Below are 17,947 nucleotides of genomic sequence, written 5' to 3' on the forward strand. Positions count from 1 at the left end.
TACTTCCCCTTTTCTCTTCTGTCACCTGTAAACATCACAAACAACAATAATGAACCAACAAGACTTAGATGACTTTAAAATACAGAATCTTTATTAAAATAGACAGAACATTCATAAGGCAATACAGGCAACATTTAAAAGAAACGGCTGATTTTTTTTTATTTTTATTTTTTTATAATTTTACTCCTGAAATAAAACCAGCAGCACTTTAATAGAATTTGCAGGCATTCTGATGTGACTTGCTACTCACTAGCCCTCAAGCAAGTAACAAGTAAATACACTTTAAAATACCAAGAGTGCTTTAATCATTCGAGATGACACCTCAAACGACCAGAGTAATTGCGTCAAACAGCAGTAAGCGTGCAGCTGTTCCTCTGACAATTCGATACAGCTGCAACAGATTAAAAACTTAAATTTGCTCTTAATCTACATTTAAAAATAATCCCCTCTGTTTCAATTTTGCTGTACTGTAAACTGACTCTTGCCGCTCAAGTCATGAGTTTGACAATGATATCAGACAAACTCAGGCTCACTGTCCCTGTTTCTTGTCAGAGGCAACTTCTTCCCACACAGAGGTGCCAGCGGATGCCCCGACAGGTTTAAGATAGGGGAGCAGGGGTAGTTGTTGTTTGACTGGTTCACGTTGAGCTCGGCCAGTGAGGCGCTCAGATCCTGCTCTGTCCCTGTTTCGTCATCTGGGGGCGCGCTGTCTGGCAGCGCGGGCGGCTCCGCTCCTTCTGGGTTTTCTTGGTCCTGATCTGTGTCTTGTTCTGGATCGGTGTGGGTTGCAGAGTGGCTGGACAGGTCCAGGCTGTCCCTGTAGCTCAGCTGGTCGTCGTCCATGCTTACCTCGCTCTCCTGCTTTATCAGAATCTGGGAGTGTGCGGTCCGCTGGCCGCTCTCGTCCAGCTCTGAGTCGGAGTCGGGAAGCTGCTCGCTGGAGCCCAGCGACCCCAGAGAACTACCTGCATGGCGATACATTTCATACATTTCAAACACAGGCCTGTTGATATAATAATTATATATTTAGAAGTGATTCTGCCAACTTTTAAATACAATGAACTTAATGGGAGCTACATGGACATCATGATCTGATTTTTATTTACACAGAACTAAGAAGTTGTAAATTTGAATCTACAACATGGTAAATGGACTGTACTTGTATAGCGCCTTTCTAGTCTTCTGACCACTCAAAGCGCTTTTTACACACTAATGACACATCAGGAGCAATTCTGGGTTCAGTATCTTGCTCAAGGACACTTTGACATGCAGACTGGAGGAGCCGGGAGTCAAACCGCCGATCAGCTCTACCTCCGGAGCCACAGCCGCCCCAATAACAATATTATACAATCTAGGCTTCATGAGGACTTACTGCATCCCTCCTCCGTCTTGTCAGAATCTGGTTTGTTCTGCTCCTCTCTGCTTCCATCCTCCTCTCCATCAGGGGAGCTCCCTGTCTTGTCTGCAGTACTATCCTGAAAGAAATGGAAAGACTGTCATTCAACATGAAATCTATCACAGTATTCTTTTATGCTGGTCTTTTATAACTAACGGCATGTTGAACATGCAAATCAGAAGAGAAGATTATAGGTCATAACTCTGGATGGGGAAATGGATGTACTGACATTTTAACACTTCTGTTTTTTGCCTGTTGACTATTGGAGTGACATAAAGGGGAGCCATCACATAACAGGCCCGGGTCAGTTCAACTGAAAAATGTGCTGCAATGCAAATGAGAAATGAGGAAGTGTAATCTACAGGAAAACAATAGTCAAATTTATTTCTTACTCTAGCTGTCATTGTAGGCAAATCATTTGGGTTTACAAACAGTAATCTACCTCCAATATTTCATATAAACTTCAGCCCATGGTAATTTAAAAAGGCTCAGCAGTCTATTTCAGTATAAAAAAATACTGCAGTTAATAAAGTTACTACCCGCATTATAAAATGTTACACATATTTCCTGGTACAAACGCATAATTAGTGAGACGACCATCCATCCACAGAAGACAGAGGGTGCTACCTGTTGAGTGGAGGTGGAAGCAGAGCGGCTGGTTTTGTGTGACTGTGAGGTTTTAGACTGGAAGATGGATGAGTAGAAGACTATGAGGGCCTCCACAATGCGGGCCTGGTGGGGGTAATCAACCAGAGAGGACAGGGATATTGTGGCCCCGGTTGGACGCGGACGCATCAGGGAGGGTCCAAACACGATACCCAAGTTACTGGGACTCATCTTGTTATCCTCCTCCAGCTCTGCAATCCTGGAAGGAAGGAGGAATATATTATGAGGAGGGTCAGGGATGAATGACAATTCAGCACAGTCTGGTCTCTGCTGTTATCAGATAGAACCGGCATAATTACTGACCTACGAAGGTGGCGAATGATGTAGCGCAGCGTGGCAACGTTAGCCTTGGGCAGCTCGCTCACAAGTTGCCTCAGTTTGTCCACTAGGTTTAGGACATCTGGGTCTGTGTCAGGGCCCCGGTCCTCCAGCCCCTTGCTCACTCCTGGGATACTACGGCTCGATTCTGCCTCCTCTCCCTCTGGTGTGTCTCCTTGTGTGTCTCCACTGTGCAGACTCTCTTTGGCCAATCCCATCAGACTGTTGTACATGCGGAACGGCATGATTGGCTCCGGCAACTGAGGGTGAAGGACACGGGAAAAAAGTATGTTAGAGGGTTTAAAATAAGCATGAACACAAAACATTTAATGTGTGGTGAAGCAAGACTTGCAAGTAACTATAAAACATTTATTTTTTTAATATTTAATTAATTGCATTAACAGACTTCATGAACAAATTAAACCAATCAGTAAGAAGTCCAGATGATTGCCAGTGAGAACTCTTGTTCAGGTAATATGCAAATAAACAACAATCTAAATAAAAAAAAAAAAACTTTCAAGTTGATTTACATATTCAACTGTATGTCTGTTTTAATTGGATTTGTCCTTTGCTGGACTGATTTATGCATTTTACATACATACACATACAAGTTTACTTTTTAAAATTAATCCTTCTTAATTGTGAAATATAAAATAATGAGCTACTTTCTGATTATTTGCAACAGTCTTTTGGTCCTCCATGTTTCTGATAGTTAGAGGTTTAATAAAATATTATTTTTTAAAAAACAAGATAAATATATGGATGTTTATGTGCTTTATTATACTAAAACTTTGAACAAGTAGAGGATTACTACTACTACTACTACTACTACTATTACTATTACAACTACTTATACTCTCTCATAAACTGTGATCATGGGCTGCTTAGAATGTGTTAGCGCACGTCTCTGGTTGATGAGGTGATGTGTACCTGTCTGAGGTAAAGCTTGAGGACGTTGCTAATGTCATGTGGCGAACACTGGGACAGTTCGACCAGCTCCTTGCCATTCTCAAAGGCCTGACAGAGCTTCTCCACACGAGTCTTCACCCCGTTCACCCTGTAGATGCCCTGCAAGCAGGAAGCAGACGGTTTAAAATGCCTCTGTGTGTGCCTGAAGCAAAGATTCAAACATGCAGCATAAATAAATTCTCACCTTCATCTTGAGTGCCCGTCTCTCTATCTCAAAGATACATTTGGTGATGATGAAGGGGATGCCGTCACTGGCACAGCTTGCTACCGCAGTGAACTCTCTGCCGAACAGCTGCAGGCGGCCCTGCAGCTTCTTGTGGCCACACTGGATGGCCAGAGTCTCCAGACAGCGCTTGTGGCACGCCAAGAAACACTGAAGACAGAGAAGAAGGTGTTGACCAGATGGACCACATCTAATCATCAATGAGACGCTTCAAAAGCTGCACATTTCTATCTTTAAATACATTCCGGGATGTGAATCACTCTCGAAAGGTTGAGACATGATGAAGAGCTCACCTCCTCACACTCGGCTCCCTGGAAGTAAACGTAGCTGTCACACTCCCTGCACTTCGCAGGGGTGCGTAGCTTCCTCAACCGGTGGGTCTGGGCAGCTTTAGACAAGCCGATGTTACGGAAAGGCCTGGTGGAAGCCACCCCATCAGGATCCATGCCGTTCATATCTGAAGAGAATGACCGTCATCATACACACTCCAGAAAACTCACACAAAACCCACATCCTGCAATGTGAAGACTGATAATGCATTTTCACACATGATATTAAGGACAATCTGTAAATCTTACTTGGACTTTCAAATGAGGCAACATTCCCGTCTTTCTCATCTGCATCCTCATTGGACGACATTGTTCCAGTGGATGACGTCCGAGCCATTTTGCTGATGTCACCTAGAATAAATAAATACAGTTTAAATATGTTACTATGTGTGCTTTTAAGAACATGAGCTGAGGAAAAGGTGACACAATTCTCATTTATTGTTATTTATAAATGAGATATTCTGGTGTTTGTTACTGTGAATCTGTACAACAGCACTGAGCTGTAGCTTACTTGTGCTGGCAGTGGGAGACTCCAGGCCTCCCTCTCCTCCAATACTGTCATCGCTCACTATTGAATCCCAGGACTTATGGCCCTTCCCTGCGGATAACAAAAGAAGTATATGGGAATAGTGAGTATAAAACATAGTGGGTTTGCTCAGCTAAATACAATCCTCACTGATATTTTCTATTTCATTTTGCCACTTGTAAAACTATCTATGCATTCATGTTCCTTTGTTGAGCACTTTTTAAACTGTCCTTACTCCTCATGCATGGTATCTTTTTTTCAGCACAAACGCAGCTACCAAGTCTGACTTATTAGTTTTTTTAATTTAACTAAAGTATAAAGCTACTAAGAACCCAAATTACAAGAAAAATGACAGGACCTATAAAAACAATTTATTAATCTTTAGTGATAATCACTCAAAATATTATTATAGAACATCCAGCTACAGTTGTAAAAGTTGTGAAAGAAATTAAACTATATTACAGTATATTTACATTTAAAGGGATTCTATCTCAACTCATTTTGTGCCTTTTTCATTGAAAGTATATATATATATATATATATATATATATATATATATATATATGCCTGTAAATAAAAAAAATATTTATTTGATTTAAAAAAATTTCTTTCAAAAAATGTTTTAATGGTCTACATGAAATACTGTGTGTGAAAGCCCCACATCAGCACTTTCATCTGGTTTTCTCAGTTTATCTCTACATGATATATAAAGTTATTTTACCTTAGATATAAACATGCTTAGTGTTTTCACTGCTGTTCAAACTGCTGTTTAAAATCTGCACTGAAATGAACAAATGAACTACAGGAAAAGCTCAGCAACAGACTGGATGTCTGATAATCATTTTGACAAAACCACAGTGTAGTAACATCTGCAGCAGCGTCAGACGTCTCTTACTCTTGTGGTGCGTCTCTGCTGCTGTATCCACACTGACGGTGGGGCTGTCTGTGCTGCTCGTCTGCTCTGTGTTGAAACTGTCGTTCCTTGGTCTGTGGCCATGGCTGGAGGATGAAATATATCTTTATTTAAATTATTACGATTTCAATTGGAAACCTATTCAGAAAACGTGTAATTCAGAATTACAGCTGTCAATTGTTGCTCTTACTGTGACGATGTGCTGGAGGGGGAGTAGGCCTCAAATGTGTATTGGACCATCGGTTGCTCTGGTAGCTGCAGGTCTCGCACGTGGGCGGCGTACTGCTGGCCCGGGTCGTACAGCTTACTGCTCTCACACAGAGTCTGGTAATGGACGGGAAGGGCTACTGTCTGCATGTGCATGAGCTGGTAGTAGGAGATGGTCGCCTGGCGGAGGAGCAAGAAAAAAATTTCCAGCTTCCATCACTGCTCAAAAACTTTAGAGTATAAGTCGAGAGAAGGTAAAAAGTTAAGAATATGCTGTCGTAGCGATGAGGGTGTGTGTGTGTGTATTTGTTCTGACCGAGCGGAGGGTCTGGTCGCTCTGCTTGATGACGTCCTGCAGCTGTCTCAGCACTGTGACCTTTGTGTGCTCCAGCTCATGCAGCTGAGTGGTGGCATCTGCTATACAGGTCTTGTAGGTGGCCTCCGCCTCGTCTGCCTACACAAAGACGCACATTGCAATTTTTTAATTTTCAGTTTACTTCGTGTGTTTTGTTTTCTTGTTTGGAGGTAGACATCTTTCACCTTAATACACTGATTAAAAAAAAAAAAAAAGTTTCAATCATCATTTCAATTTCACATAATCATACACTGCTGAAGAACTACATGTACTTCCTAGATGATGTAGCTGTGAAACAACAGTCACGGATATAAAATCAAGTTGTAGGTAGTGATAAGAACCTTGTTGCGAGCCTCTTCCTCTAATCGTTTCTTCTTCTCCACAGACTTGGCTGTGGATCCTCCTCCCTCCTCCTCTGCTCTGCTGGCTGCTGTTTTGGCCTTGTCGTACTCCTCGCAGCGGGTCATGTAGATTTGTTTGGCCTTCCGAAGGTTTGCCTCACACTCCATCTAAAGACAGACGCACACACACACACACACAAAATAAAGCAAATAAAGTTAGGTCTTAGGTCATTTCTTATTATTACTAGAGAGTCAGACAAACATAACAGCATAAACACATAGCGCTACGTGCACACGTACACAGAAGAACAGATCGTACCAGTTTTCTCCTAGCTCGGATCCAGTGTTCCTTGATTTCCTTCCGTTTCTTTTCATGCTCCTGTTTACGCTGCATTAAAGGCTGCAGGAACAAGTAAACATACAGACAGATATGAGACATGAGGGGTGCAGGGACAGTCCTGATTGGAAGAGATGTCACATTATGGACAGTGTGTTGAGTTCAAATGTTGTGGGTGCATTTCAAGTAAGAGCAGCACAGCAAAACGGTGCATGGGGGTTCAGGTACCACATACTGATGCAATAAAACACTCCAGTATCACCAGCAGCGGTAGGTAATGAGTGACTTCAATACCTGGATGAAGGTCTGGCTGTGCAGGGTGGTGGTGGCCTGCTGCAGACCCACACTCTGCTCCTGGTCCTGCTCCAGAGCCAGAGAGTAGATGGAGAAGAGGGGCATGTGGGGCTGGAGGGAGCGAATGATAATGATAGATTATCAACGACAGAGGGATTAAATGTCATATTGCTTTTTTTTTTTTTTTAAATAGTATCTTTAGAGGTGAAATAAATGAGGTTTACATGTGTTATGCTGTGTTTGCAGGACTGGTATAATCTCTGGAGGCCTTTGGAGAACTCCATCTCTGGTAAAAACAGAACAGAATCAAATGTCACGAGTAGTTCAACCACTTGCTAATCATTCACTCTATTCATTATCAATTCATGATTAAGTATTTATAAAATCTTAATAATTACAAATACTAATCACAAGCTGCAAAGAAACAAACCTGTGTCTTAAAATGTGTTATTTTCTTTTAACCGACAGTTAAATAACCCAAACCTATCATATTTACAATGAAATAAAACTGTTTAGCAAGCAATATTCTTTTTTACAGGATAAATATCGTCATAAATTTATTTTCTTTCAAATGACCAATCGAATAATCCACAAATTGTCTCAGCGCTCCCACCCAGTGAGGTTCGCTTTTCCACGTAGCTTATCAGGTCCTTTGTGTACTTGGAAATGGTTTTGGCATAAAGCAGAGCAGAGTCCACCCCTCCTTCACTGCGCTGGAGGATCACGTCCACTTCCTCAGCTTTGGCTGTGCGTCAAATAAACAAACATGGGTCACTGCACAACTCATCACTATGACAACAAACACTTTTTTGGCTGATTATGACTTGTAGGAGGCGAGAGTTTGCAGCTAGGGTGTGAAGATTCAGAGTTAAAGCGACTGTCTCCAACTTATTTTGAGCTCACTTATAAACTTATTTCTTTGATTTTCTGTAATGAAATAAAGTTTCTGCGGGTTCTCCTGTTGGATTTATCTGTTCAGTTTATGAAGGATATGGCTGTCAAATCCATCAGCTGTCAATCTTGCTGTTTAACACATTAGTGTTAAAGTAGTATTTACATCTGCGGGGGGAGACCTGCCATCCAGTGTGTGGAGCAACAAAGGTAAAAGCTTTCATGATCTTATAAAAAAGGTTTGGTCACTACAATCTAGATGACTGAGGGCACAAACTTACAGATGTTCATATGAAAATATCAAAGATTAATCATGAGAAGTAGCGTTTTTATAAAAATGTGTAAAAAGGGAGAAAAAGTGAGAAGCAGCAGGTGTCACAAATGGCACCTAAGAGTTAATAAGAGGGAGAGTGAGTCACTGCCTACCCATGTCCTGCATGTCGCTCCTGAAGTGGCTGCCGTCTCCTCCCTGGCCTGTCGCAGCGTACAAGTTCTCCATCGACTACAAAGCACAAAGATGATTCATTACTGACGAGCACAGATCTAGGCTCGTCATCAATTGAGGGAGTTTTTTATTTCCACTCAGAGGAAAGATGGGAAATGAAGAGATATTTAATCACTGTGTATGAATCCTACAGTTTTTGAAATGTACAAATGGGATGACAGTGGTGGCACTCACCCTGCTCTTCTCAGTGGGCAGCAGGGAGAGCAGCGTGCTGCTGTCCACCTCTCCCATCAGCAGTTCAGACACACTGATAGGAAACACAATAGACACAGCTTGACATCAGCAACTTTGGCAAAAGCACAAATATACTGGACATGTGATATGGGTTGTGATGAGAGATCATGGTTAGAAGAATGAACGTCTTCTCAGCGATAAGCATGTGTTTGTGAAAATTGACCGACAGGGGACGCATTGAGCAGATTTTCAAAAACGAAAGAGAAAAAGAGGAAGAGGCCATTGTAGGAAATCTCAACAGGTACAGAGACAGGAAATGACAGTTTGATCTGAGTTACTTGTGTCTATCAGAACTCTCTTTTTCTCTGTCCTCAAAATTACTTTTTAATTATTTTTTTCTAAAACCCTTGTGCCAGCTCTCATTTTCATGTGGTTGACTTGTGGAAGTGGAATCTCCATCTTGGTGTGTTTTCTGTTAACAGAAAGGGGTCAAGCAGAGGAAGAGCAGAGAAGAGAATGAGGAAACAGACTCGTCAGGCAGATTTCAACTGTCTTTGCCAGCTCACTTCCTCCTAAAGCTCTGACATGTCTAAACCCGTAACGGGCCTGTATCACAAGCATGTGATACTGCAAATATACAAGAATACTGACAAATTTGTCTTCTCAATGTTGACTCTTGTTGTCATTATTTTTTTTTAAAGATGGATAAATTCAGTTAAAAATTATTCATCTTAGAAAAACAGATTTCATAGTTATTACATTTAATAATTTATTTGGTCTCCATTGCTTTTTTTTTAAGCATCTCAATGTCCAAATAAAGAAAATGTTCTCGATGATTTATCCTCTCCCTGTTGTCAATCTGTTCATTTAGCACCCAGGTAGTGAACAACTTTTTCAAGATTTGGTTTTGTGTCATACGGTAGAAAGAAAACCACTTCCTGTTTTCAGCTCTGCCTCATGCAAATGTGTCACCATCGCTGCACTTCTCTCTCCAATTCCCAACAACGGATTACTTTGTACGCATTAACACACACATACAAACGTGCGTAATACTTGCGTCTTCTGGCTGTAAAATGAGTAATGCCTGTTCAGACACTGACATGGATCAACTGACACATCACTGACATTCTCATACAGTCATTGGAGCGAGGACAATAACCGTCTATAGGTACAAGCAAGATCAAATAGCAGTGGATTATTATAGGTTTAAAAAGGTTATAATTTGATGATCATACCTATTGTAAAAAAAAAAAAGGTGTAGCAGATACTCACTTGCTGCTAAAAGCAACTGCAATGGTTTCTATTGCCTTCTCAAACTCCTTTTTGTCTGCCTCGTTACTGGCCTCGTAGTGGAAACCTGAAAAAAAAAAAAATCACAGCCAGGCATGTGTTCAGGTTTCAGGTGTGGTTTGATTAACAGTGGTGACCAACTGCCAGACGTACAGTACCAGTCACATGTTTAGACACACCATCCTGTTCACTTGAATGAGAAAAGTTGTCCAAACTTTTGACTGGTACTGTATATGTTGACTGAGGATGATGGATGAAATTTATGTTTATGAATCAACAGCTTTATTTTCCTGTCTGGCCGTTTATAAGACCCGTCCCTCTTGGGATTATTCAGACACATTAATCAACCAAACAACAACAACAACAACATCTAGAGGTGCATCTGTTTGTCAGCTTTGTATTTATGATTCAGGTCATAAATAAATAGTCTGTAGTCCATGTAACATACAGCATGACTTAATCAGTTTTATTTCTACTTCTATTCCATGAATTAGAAATATATTCAGAAAATATATTTAAATTAGGTTAAATTATGTTTACAGCATATGTATAAAACTAGATTTTATGAATTTATTAAATTATAGAATATTAAATCTTATTTCATCAGCATTTCCCCAAGTGAATTATGAATAAACAAATAAAATAAAAAAACTAATTCTTCTTTTCATACATCCTTCTCTCTGCATGTGTTTTCCATACATTGTGTTTATGGCTGAGGGCGTCTCTGTACAACTGACTGACCTTTGACTTTGGATATGAGTTTGCCAGCTGCAGTGAGGATCTCCACGGTGTTGAGCAGAGGGTAGGTGTTAATAACCTGACGCAGCACACGCAGCACCTCTCCCAAACACTCATGGGCCACGGGCCGTTGACTCTCCTTCCCTGGAAGAGTGGGAGGGAGGGAACAGGAGACGGGTGAGACGAGCAAGAAACCAGAAGAGACAGAACAGGCTGAGTAGGACTGGTTTTGGATGTTTGGTTCAATCAATCACAAGTATTTAGTTGCCTTTATTTTTTTTGTGTCATGTTATCATTGCATGATAAGACAGTTGCAAACAGGGACCATTGTGAAATTGCTCTTCTGTTGTGCTTTCAAGGCTCTCACATCTGAGATTCTTTTTCCCCTACTCATATTTCAAGATTCAAGATTTAGTTTGTCATTTTCTTGTGTATTTGCATACACAAAAAAAACCCCCCAAAAACCACCCCTCCCAAAAAATGTGGAAATGCTGTTCCTCCCAGCCCACAGCAGTGCAACAACAACAGAAAGGATAAAGAAAGTACTTGTCTCAGTTCGATGTAGAAAGCTCTAGCATGTAAACCAGTGACCAGCACTGATGGGAGAGTTATACAATCCTTGATCAGATGTCCAGAGTGTCCATGAGTGCAACAAGGAAGAGTTTGAAATGGTCCCTACTAAAAAAAATGCATTACAACTGGATGGTAACGTTGGACAAAAAATAAAGTACATCAAGTGTTCACTGCGGTGAATTTTGCAACTCCGTTTTAAAAGGGGCAAGTTCAGTTTCCTGGTCATGAGAGGTACCACTCAGCCTGTCAAAACGGTTGTATAATGTCTTCTGTGGCTGTGGAGGGAGATTTTTAAGCCTTACCCAAAAAATAGATCTGAGTTTCTGCTTGAGACTTTAAATTTATAACAGAAAGCCTATGATACAAACAACTGAGCATTAATAAGGAGAGAGGTTCTTAAAGAATCTATCAAGTTGCATTTTGGGAAACACAGAATCCAGGGTTGCTGGAGTTTGACCCCCCAAAAGAGACTAAAAGTCAGCATCTGAGTCTCTGCTGCTTTTGTCTTTGAACATTCTTTTTTCCGTTTCCCAAAACACCCAACTTTATTGAAGTGAAGTACTAAATTAGTAGAGTACCCCCTTTAAAGGACAGGTTCACAATTTTTCACACCTGTCTTCAAACAGTAGTCAGATGTCCAAATGAATATTGAAAAAAGGTGTTGCTCACTAATCATTCCTCCTGTTCATACTGATTATTAGAAGATCCCTCCAAATGCACTTATAATGTAAGTGATTGGGGACAAAATCCACAGTCCTTGTTTTTTGAAAAAATGTATTTAAAAAATTATCTTAAGGTAATATGAGGCTTCAGCTGACCAAATTAGTCAAATACAGTGGATATCTTCCACAGTTACTGTCTTTTTAGTATAAAATTCCCTCTTTGTGTTTCCTCAGACGATATTTCTCTGTTGAAATGTGGTAAAAGACCGTAACAAAAGAGGGAATTTGGCACTAAAAAGACTAACTTTCAAAAGATATCCACTTGATTTGACTAATTTGGTGGCTGAAGCCTCATATTAGCTTCAGATAAACTTTTAAATTCATCCCCTCCCCCCCATATCACTTACATTGTAGGTGCATTATGAAGGGATCTCATAATGGTCAGTATGATCAGGAGGAATGATTACAGCAAGAAAATCCTATTTCAATGTTCATTCGGCCACCTGACTATCGTTTTAGGGCATGAAAAACTGTGAACCCATCCTCTAAGTCTCTGCAAGTCAATGTTTGTCCAGTGCTGCGGTATGGAAGGTGTGAACGTCAGCCCAAAAGAATCGTGGTACATTTGTAAAAATGTTCATCGGTAATGTGAAAATCAGAGAGTTGATGGTCAACAATCTGCAGTATGCTCCTTTAAGTTGGTGCGCAGTGGAGAGGAGCGGCAGAGAAACAGTGTCTGAGTGCAGACAGCGATAACGAGCAAATAAGTCTGAGTGTCAGACAGGTCGAGTCGAGCGCCGTGCCAGCTTCTCTGCTTTGATGTAACTGGTGACACATCTGCAGTCTCATTTCCTCCTCATATATACACACACACACACACACACACACACACACACACACACACACACACACACTGGTTTTGTTAACTTTTTTCTGCAACCTCATAATCCTCCGTATGGCCTTCTGCTAATTGAGCCAGCTCGCTCCCAGAGAAGGCCAGAGGGCAGCTGATCCTCCATCCTTCCACTGTCTGTCAGAAAATGTGTGTCAGAGTGTCTGTGCAGCAGTAGCACAGTAAGAACAGAGTGACCTGAACATTGTGCCAGAGAGGATGTGGTCTTTTCTATTGTTTTGCAAGATTAGAAACTAATTCTGGTACTCTACCACATCTGCTTTCTGTAGCTCATGAAAGGAAATCACCTTAATTTTACAAAAAACATTTAGGAGGTAAAATGTTTAAGAAATTAAGTGGAACCTAACGGTCCCTGGATGGCAGTGGGCAGGAGACGTGGCTAAAACTCTTGATTGTGCTGCTGATTAAGAGGAGGGGTGGCGGCACGTCACCGTGATGCAGCCAGCCTATCAGAGGAGGAAGTGTGGACGAGGCCTTTCTGTCAGAGGCTATCCATCATGGCTTCCTGTTTAGAAAGCTCACTCTGGGTGGAGAACGTGACAGAACAGAGTCAGATAACAGAAGGCAGAAAGACACGTAAACAGCTCTTTCTGTCTCTTCTTTTCACCACGTATCTCTGCTTGAAAAAAGAAACCTGAGAAAACAACCTGATGCAAGAGCTTTACGACTTGAAACTCAAAACTAAAGCGCCTGTTCTTTTTAGGTCAAACGTGTGTAGCAGGTGGCGTTATGTCTGAACAAGTGGTATCTAGTCCACAAGGAAAGTTTAGGTGTTTTTCCATTTTAAGCGTTGCTGCCTTGCGCAGGAGGAAGAATGTGTATAAGAGGCTGCAGTAAACAAGAAGCTGGCTTCCTGCTGGAGACAAGAGTGCGGTCGACACTGTGGGCGCAGCGGAAACGCAGCCTTTCATTTGGAGAGAGGAAGCTCAGAGCCACTTGTAAACTGCTGGTGCAGGGTGGCTCCGCCCTTCTATACCACGAACCGCTCCTCCCCCCCCCCCAAACGCAACGCACATGTGTTGACATAGACTTCCAGCAATACACCATCTGATCTAATTAGTCGCAATTCAGTGGTTAATAACACCTGCATAAGAGATATTCTCAATTTCTTTCTTTCATTTTCACTAACACTGCAAAAAAAATAAACAATAATAATAAACAGGATTTTTTTTCAAGCCTCATTTAAAATTACATTATTAAAATAGATTGTTAAGAATTAATTTTAGAAAATAGGCATGGATGACAGTTGATAATAAAAACACTTCAGTTTATTACCAATATTAGTAATATTTTCCACCAGGGGAAAATATTACTAACTTCAAAAAAGTTCATCTTGAGCTGATAATAAAAAATACTGTTTTTTATATATTAGAAATCAATTGAAGTCATTACTGCAATGTCCAGTTGAAGTTTATCTTGGTGTGGTTTATTTATTACATTTTTCTTATTTCACTTTTAGCCTGAGACTACCTCTGATAATGCTGCAGTTCAGCTCTAAACTCATGTGATTTCATCCATTTGTAGTATTGTGAAATAAATTAATGCATAATAATTGTGAAAAAGTGATTTTTTTTCCTCCAGACTATACTTGTACCATCAAAATCTATAAACCCTAGTGGGCGAACAGGACTGATGTAAGAGTGACAGAAGCCTCCTGTGGATTCTTTGTCCTCTTTGTGTCAAAATGGAGAAGAGAGAAGTCAAACACTATTGTTCTGTCTGCAGGATAACTTGTTCCCATAATTTAGGAGTTCACATGTACATACAACAATGACACCAATCAGAAACAATGACACACTGTCACCAGGCATCATCGCTCAACAGTGTTTTATGTTGTGAAAACAGGCATTATTCATGTCTTCAGCTCTGTGATCACAGCGCAGCAAAAGGAGGATCAGGACTCATTCTCAGAGCGTTTGTTCCAAACCCAGATCCACCCACAATGCATTTCCTTTCACAAGTTTCTCTGACTTGTCATTTGGCAAAAATGGACCCATCTCTCAAGACAGACCGGAGCCCGACTCATTCAGAAATATCTGTGCCTCCGTCTCACCCCTCTGTGAACTGTGCCTGGCTGGTGGAAGTTTGTCGACAAAAAAAAAAAAAAAAAACTTAAATCGTTCACAGTTCTTACCTTCAGTCAGCACGACATCCTTCAGTTTCTCCACGGCCTCAGCGAAGCGCGCCACGTCCCTCAGCAGGGCTGGGATATCCTCAACCTCAATGGCCGTGCTCTCTGGACCATCGGACGGAGGGGTCGGGGTCAAGGCTCCTTTCCCCTGGCCTTTAGTGAACACCCACGACTGGAGAGGGGGGAACCCTGAGGAGACACGACGGAGCACAATGACTCAAGCGTTTAACGTCCAGTGTAACGCTGAAACCACAAACAGAAAACTCATCGACTATAATTTTGATATTTGATTGTTTAAGCTATTTATCAAGAAAAAAATAACAAACATTCTCTAGTTTCAGCTTCTGAAATATGAGAATTTGCTGCCTTATCCTCTGGTAAACTGCCATTTCATCATTTTCTCCACAATAAATTGAAAAAATTGGTTGCAATGCTAATCTTGATTGTCTATTGATGGGAAAAACAGTCCTTGGAACACTACTTTACCATAGATGACTCTTTAAATTGTATTGAAGTTTCAAAATTAATCTTTGCACACTTTATTTATAATCCTCAAGTGGCTTTTTGAATTAAAAAAAAAAAAATCAGTTGCCTGTTGGTAAATTTCCAGTAGACAGAAGGTATTTTGAACATTTGACACCTTGAGATGTCTCTCTCTACAGATTGGCTTTGTGTTTCCGTTTCGGCGCAGGTGTGAACGTGTTGCCTGCACGTGTACAGCGGAGAGGAATCAGACTGTATCTGAGTATATTTCACTATATAAACAATGTGACCATTAGGTGCTGGTGTTTTTGAGCCGGACCTGCAGCGCTGGCGTGTCTGCTCAGGCTGGTGGGTCTCTTCAGGGTGGACATGGGAGACGGACAGCCCACTCCTTGCATCGCTGCCATCTTACTCTGCTGGGCGCTCGGGGTGCCCGGGCAGGATGGGGAGGGGTCTGACGTTGGGGTAAGCATTGAAGAGGAGGAGGGCGAAGAGGAGAGGGCGGCATCACCAGCATCTTTCCGGGGCTGCTCCTGGAGAATGGACAGCTGGGGGAGGACAGGAAGATAAGAGCAAAAAAGGTCACGCGATTTAAGGTATCCGCCTCCACCTGAATGGCATGAGGGCGCAAACATGACCAACGTAAATGCAAGCTAAGCTGTTGTTGGTAAACACACATATGAAGACTTTCGCAAGATCCTGTGCCGCGTTGTGCAACACTTCCTCACTCCAAGCGGCTGACGGGTGTGGCAAACTGAGCAGGGCGCAGAAACACAGAAATGTCATTTACTGTTTGGACTATGAATAGTGATATTTGCAGGAGTGGAAACGACCTTCTCATGTGTCTACAAAACAGACATAAAAACTCATGAAGATGTTTGCTTTGCCCGGTTAATCTCACTCATCTCACATTTATAAATTTAGATTATAGTCCATGTAGGCCTGAAATATGAGGCAAAGCAAAGGATTGTTTGTCACTGTGACAAATAATGCAAATATCTTTTCACTGGTTGAAGAATTTCACATTTCTACAACAAGGTTTCACAACAAAGCAATCCCTGCGTATTTGCCATCAGTTGTAGACAGATAAGATCTCATTTGTATATGCTCACACGTACCTGCTTAAGCCATACATTGTGCTTGTTAGGCAGTATGTCCAGTATGTCCTTGCCTTTAGACTCAGCTTTCCTAACTCTCTGACTCGTAGAGTAAGGGTTGTAGCTATTTTTGCCACCACGTTTCAGCATGCTCCTTCCCTCTAAAGCTTTGTCCCCATTCTACTAGTCAAGTTTTGAAACTGATCGGGCAAGAGCTTTCACACGCATACACTCACACACACACACACATGTTGTAGCCTGCCTCTCTTGGTGTTAAAAAACCCCACACAAGATACTTCCTATGTGCCAGAAATGAGCCAGATACACACACAGTTAGTTTTAATTATTTAGCTGTGTGGCATTATAACGGCACAAATAGTTTCACACTATTCAGTTTCTCACCCTCATCACACCAGCTCAGATCTTTCAGATTTAAACAAAACTTGATTTAACAGTATTCAAACTCACACACAAGCACGCGCACACACACACACACACACACACACACTGTCACTCCTGGTACTGAGCCCTGTCTGCAGCCGGTCCCCTCCAGCTGAAGGTCATCTGACACTACACTCACACACAAACCAGAAGTGATGCGCTACTCACAGACTGGGCGCCGCTCTGCGGACCTGGGCTTCCTGCTCGGCTCTTCTTCGAGATGGATGGCGTCTTGATGAGTTCCCGTTTCTTCCTGAACATCTTCAGGGTGCCTTTTCCGTCCATCCCGACCTCTTTAAGTTTCACGTACAGCCCCCCCACCCACCCCCCTACTCGCCACTTGGGTGCTCTGCAGCTCGCGCTCAGCGGGACGTCGGTGCCATCCAGGCCAACCTTAAGCCACGATAATTGTCTGTCTGTCTTCCTCCTGCTGTCGCACATTGAGCCGCGCAGGCTCACTGACAGAGAGACAGACAGCTCACCGCAAACTGTGCGCTGTATCCGCTCTGCGCGCGCGCGGATACGCGTTTGTTTCCTCAAGGGGGGGGGAGGAGAGACACGCGGGAGCAATACTACTTTCTGACAAAGTTTATGGAAGATTGAATCCGTTTAAACTGGACTCAAGAAATTGTTTTATTGAACTTAAACTTCCTCGTTCAAACAAAACAGACTTGAAATGAGAAATGTCTGCGACAAAACCTAACAGACACAAACAACTCGCCTTGTTCAAATTGACAGCAATCAATTCATCTTAACACACGTGTGTTTCCGTGATGTGACCTCCAGCTTTTCATGGTAACCTTCCGCCTGCCTGTGCACCTGCTCCACACAGTAAACTACAATCCTGAGGGGCCCATGCAGCCCAAAACTCTGAAATTGAGTTATACTGACTTCTATTTTATAAGTCAAGTGAAAAAAAAAGACCTATCAATCAAAGTCATATCAGTGGATAATCAGGACACCAAACCTCGCGCTTGCGCAGGTCTCTCGAGTTTATTTTATCTGCCATTTATGAAAGCAAAGAAATACCCTCAAGATGTGAATCTCTACTAGCTGAAAACATCATAGTGAAATATATACTTCTTGTTAAAATTGATTTACAAATGTTTTTATTTATTTCTGAGGTTTGAATTCCCCTCATTGAAATCACTAGTAAATAATTAGTTTAATAATTA

At 41.7% G+C, this 17,947-nt stretch overlaps 1 protein-coding gene across 1 annotated transcript; it reads right to left on the minus strand.

Moving 5' to 3' along the window:
- Nucleotides 1-69: 69 nt before the first annotated feature.
- arhgap45b (Rho GTPase activating protein 45b) lies at nt 70-17,660 on the minus strand. The gene is made up of 24 exons (XM_042417198.1): nt 16,941-17,660; nt 15,554-15,782; nt 14,755-14,940; nt 10,476-10,616; nt 9,717-9,801; nt 8,445-8,517; nt 8,192-8,267; nt 7,488-7,619; nt 7,099-7,160; nt 6,875-6,985; nt 6,563-6,643; nt 6,244-6,411; nt 5,864-6,001; nt 5,531-5,727; nt 5,323-5,426; nt 4,413-4,499; nt 4,151-4,252; nt 3,866-4,029; nt 3,534-3,722; nt 3,311-3,448; nt 2,366-2,640; nt 2,024-2,261; nt 1,373-1,475; nt 70-965 (listed from the first exon to the last, which is right to left on the minus strand). The coding sequence occupies exons 1-24, from the start codon at nt 17,211-17,213 to the stop codon at nt 514-516; spliced, it is 3,804 nt and encodes a 1,267-aa protein (XP_042273132.1). The 5' UTR covers nt 17,214-17,660; the 3' UTR covers nt 70-513.
- Between the last annotated feature and the right edge of the window lie 287 nt (nt 17,661-17,947).

The sequence above is a fragment of the Thunnus maccoyii genome, chromosome 7 (genome assembly GCF_910596095.1).
Source record: "Thunnus maccoyii chromosome 7, fThuMac1.1, whole genome shotgun sequence".
In the NCBI taxonomy this organism is placed as follows: domain Eukaryota; kingdom Metazoa; phylum Chordata; class Actinopteri; order Scombriformes; family Scombridae; genus Thunnus; species Thunnus maccoyii.

Excerpts from the sequence above, each read along its gene's own strand:
- arhgap45b (XM_042417198.1), bottom strand. The coding sequence starts at position 17,213 with ATGTGCGACAGCAGGAGGAAGACAGACAGACAATTATCGTGGCTTAAG. Across the intron at positions 6,002-6,243 it reads AGGAAGAGGCTCGCAACAAG|GCAGACGAGGCGGAGGCCAC; the intron begins GTTCTTATCACT and ends GTCTTTGTGTAG. Across the intron at positions 3,723-3,865 it reads AGGGAGCCGAGTGTGAGGAG|TGTTTCTTGGCGTGCCACAA; the intron begins GTGAGCTCTTCA and ends CTCTGTCTTCAG.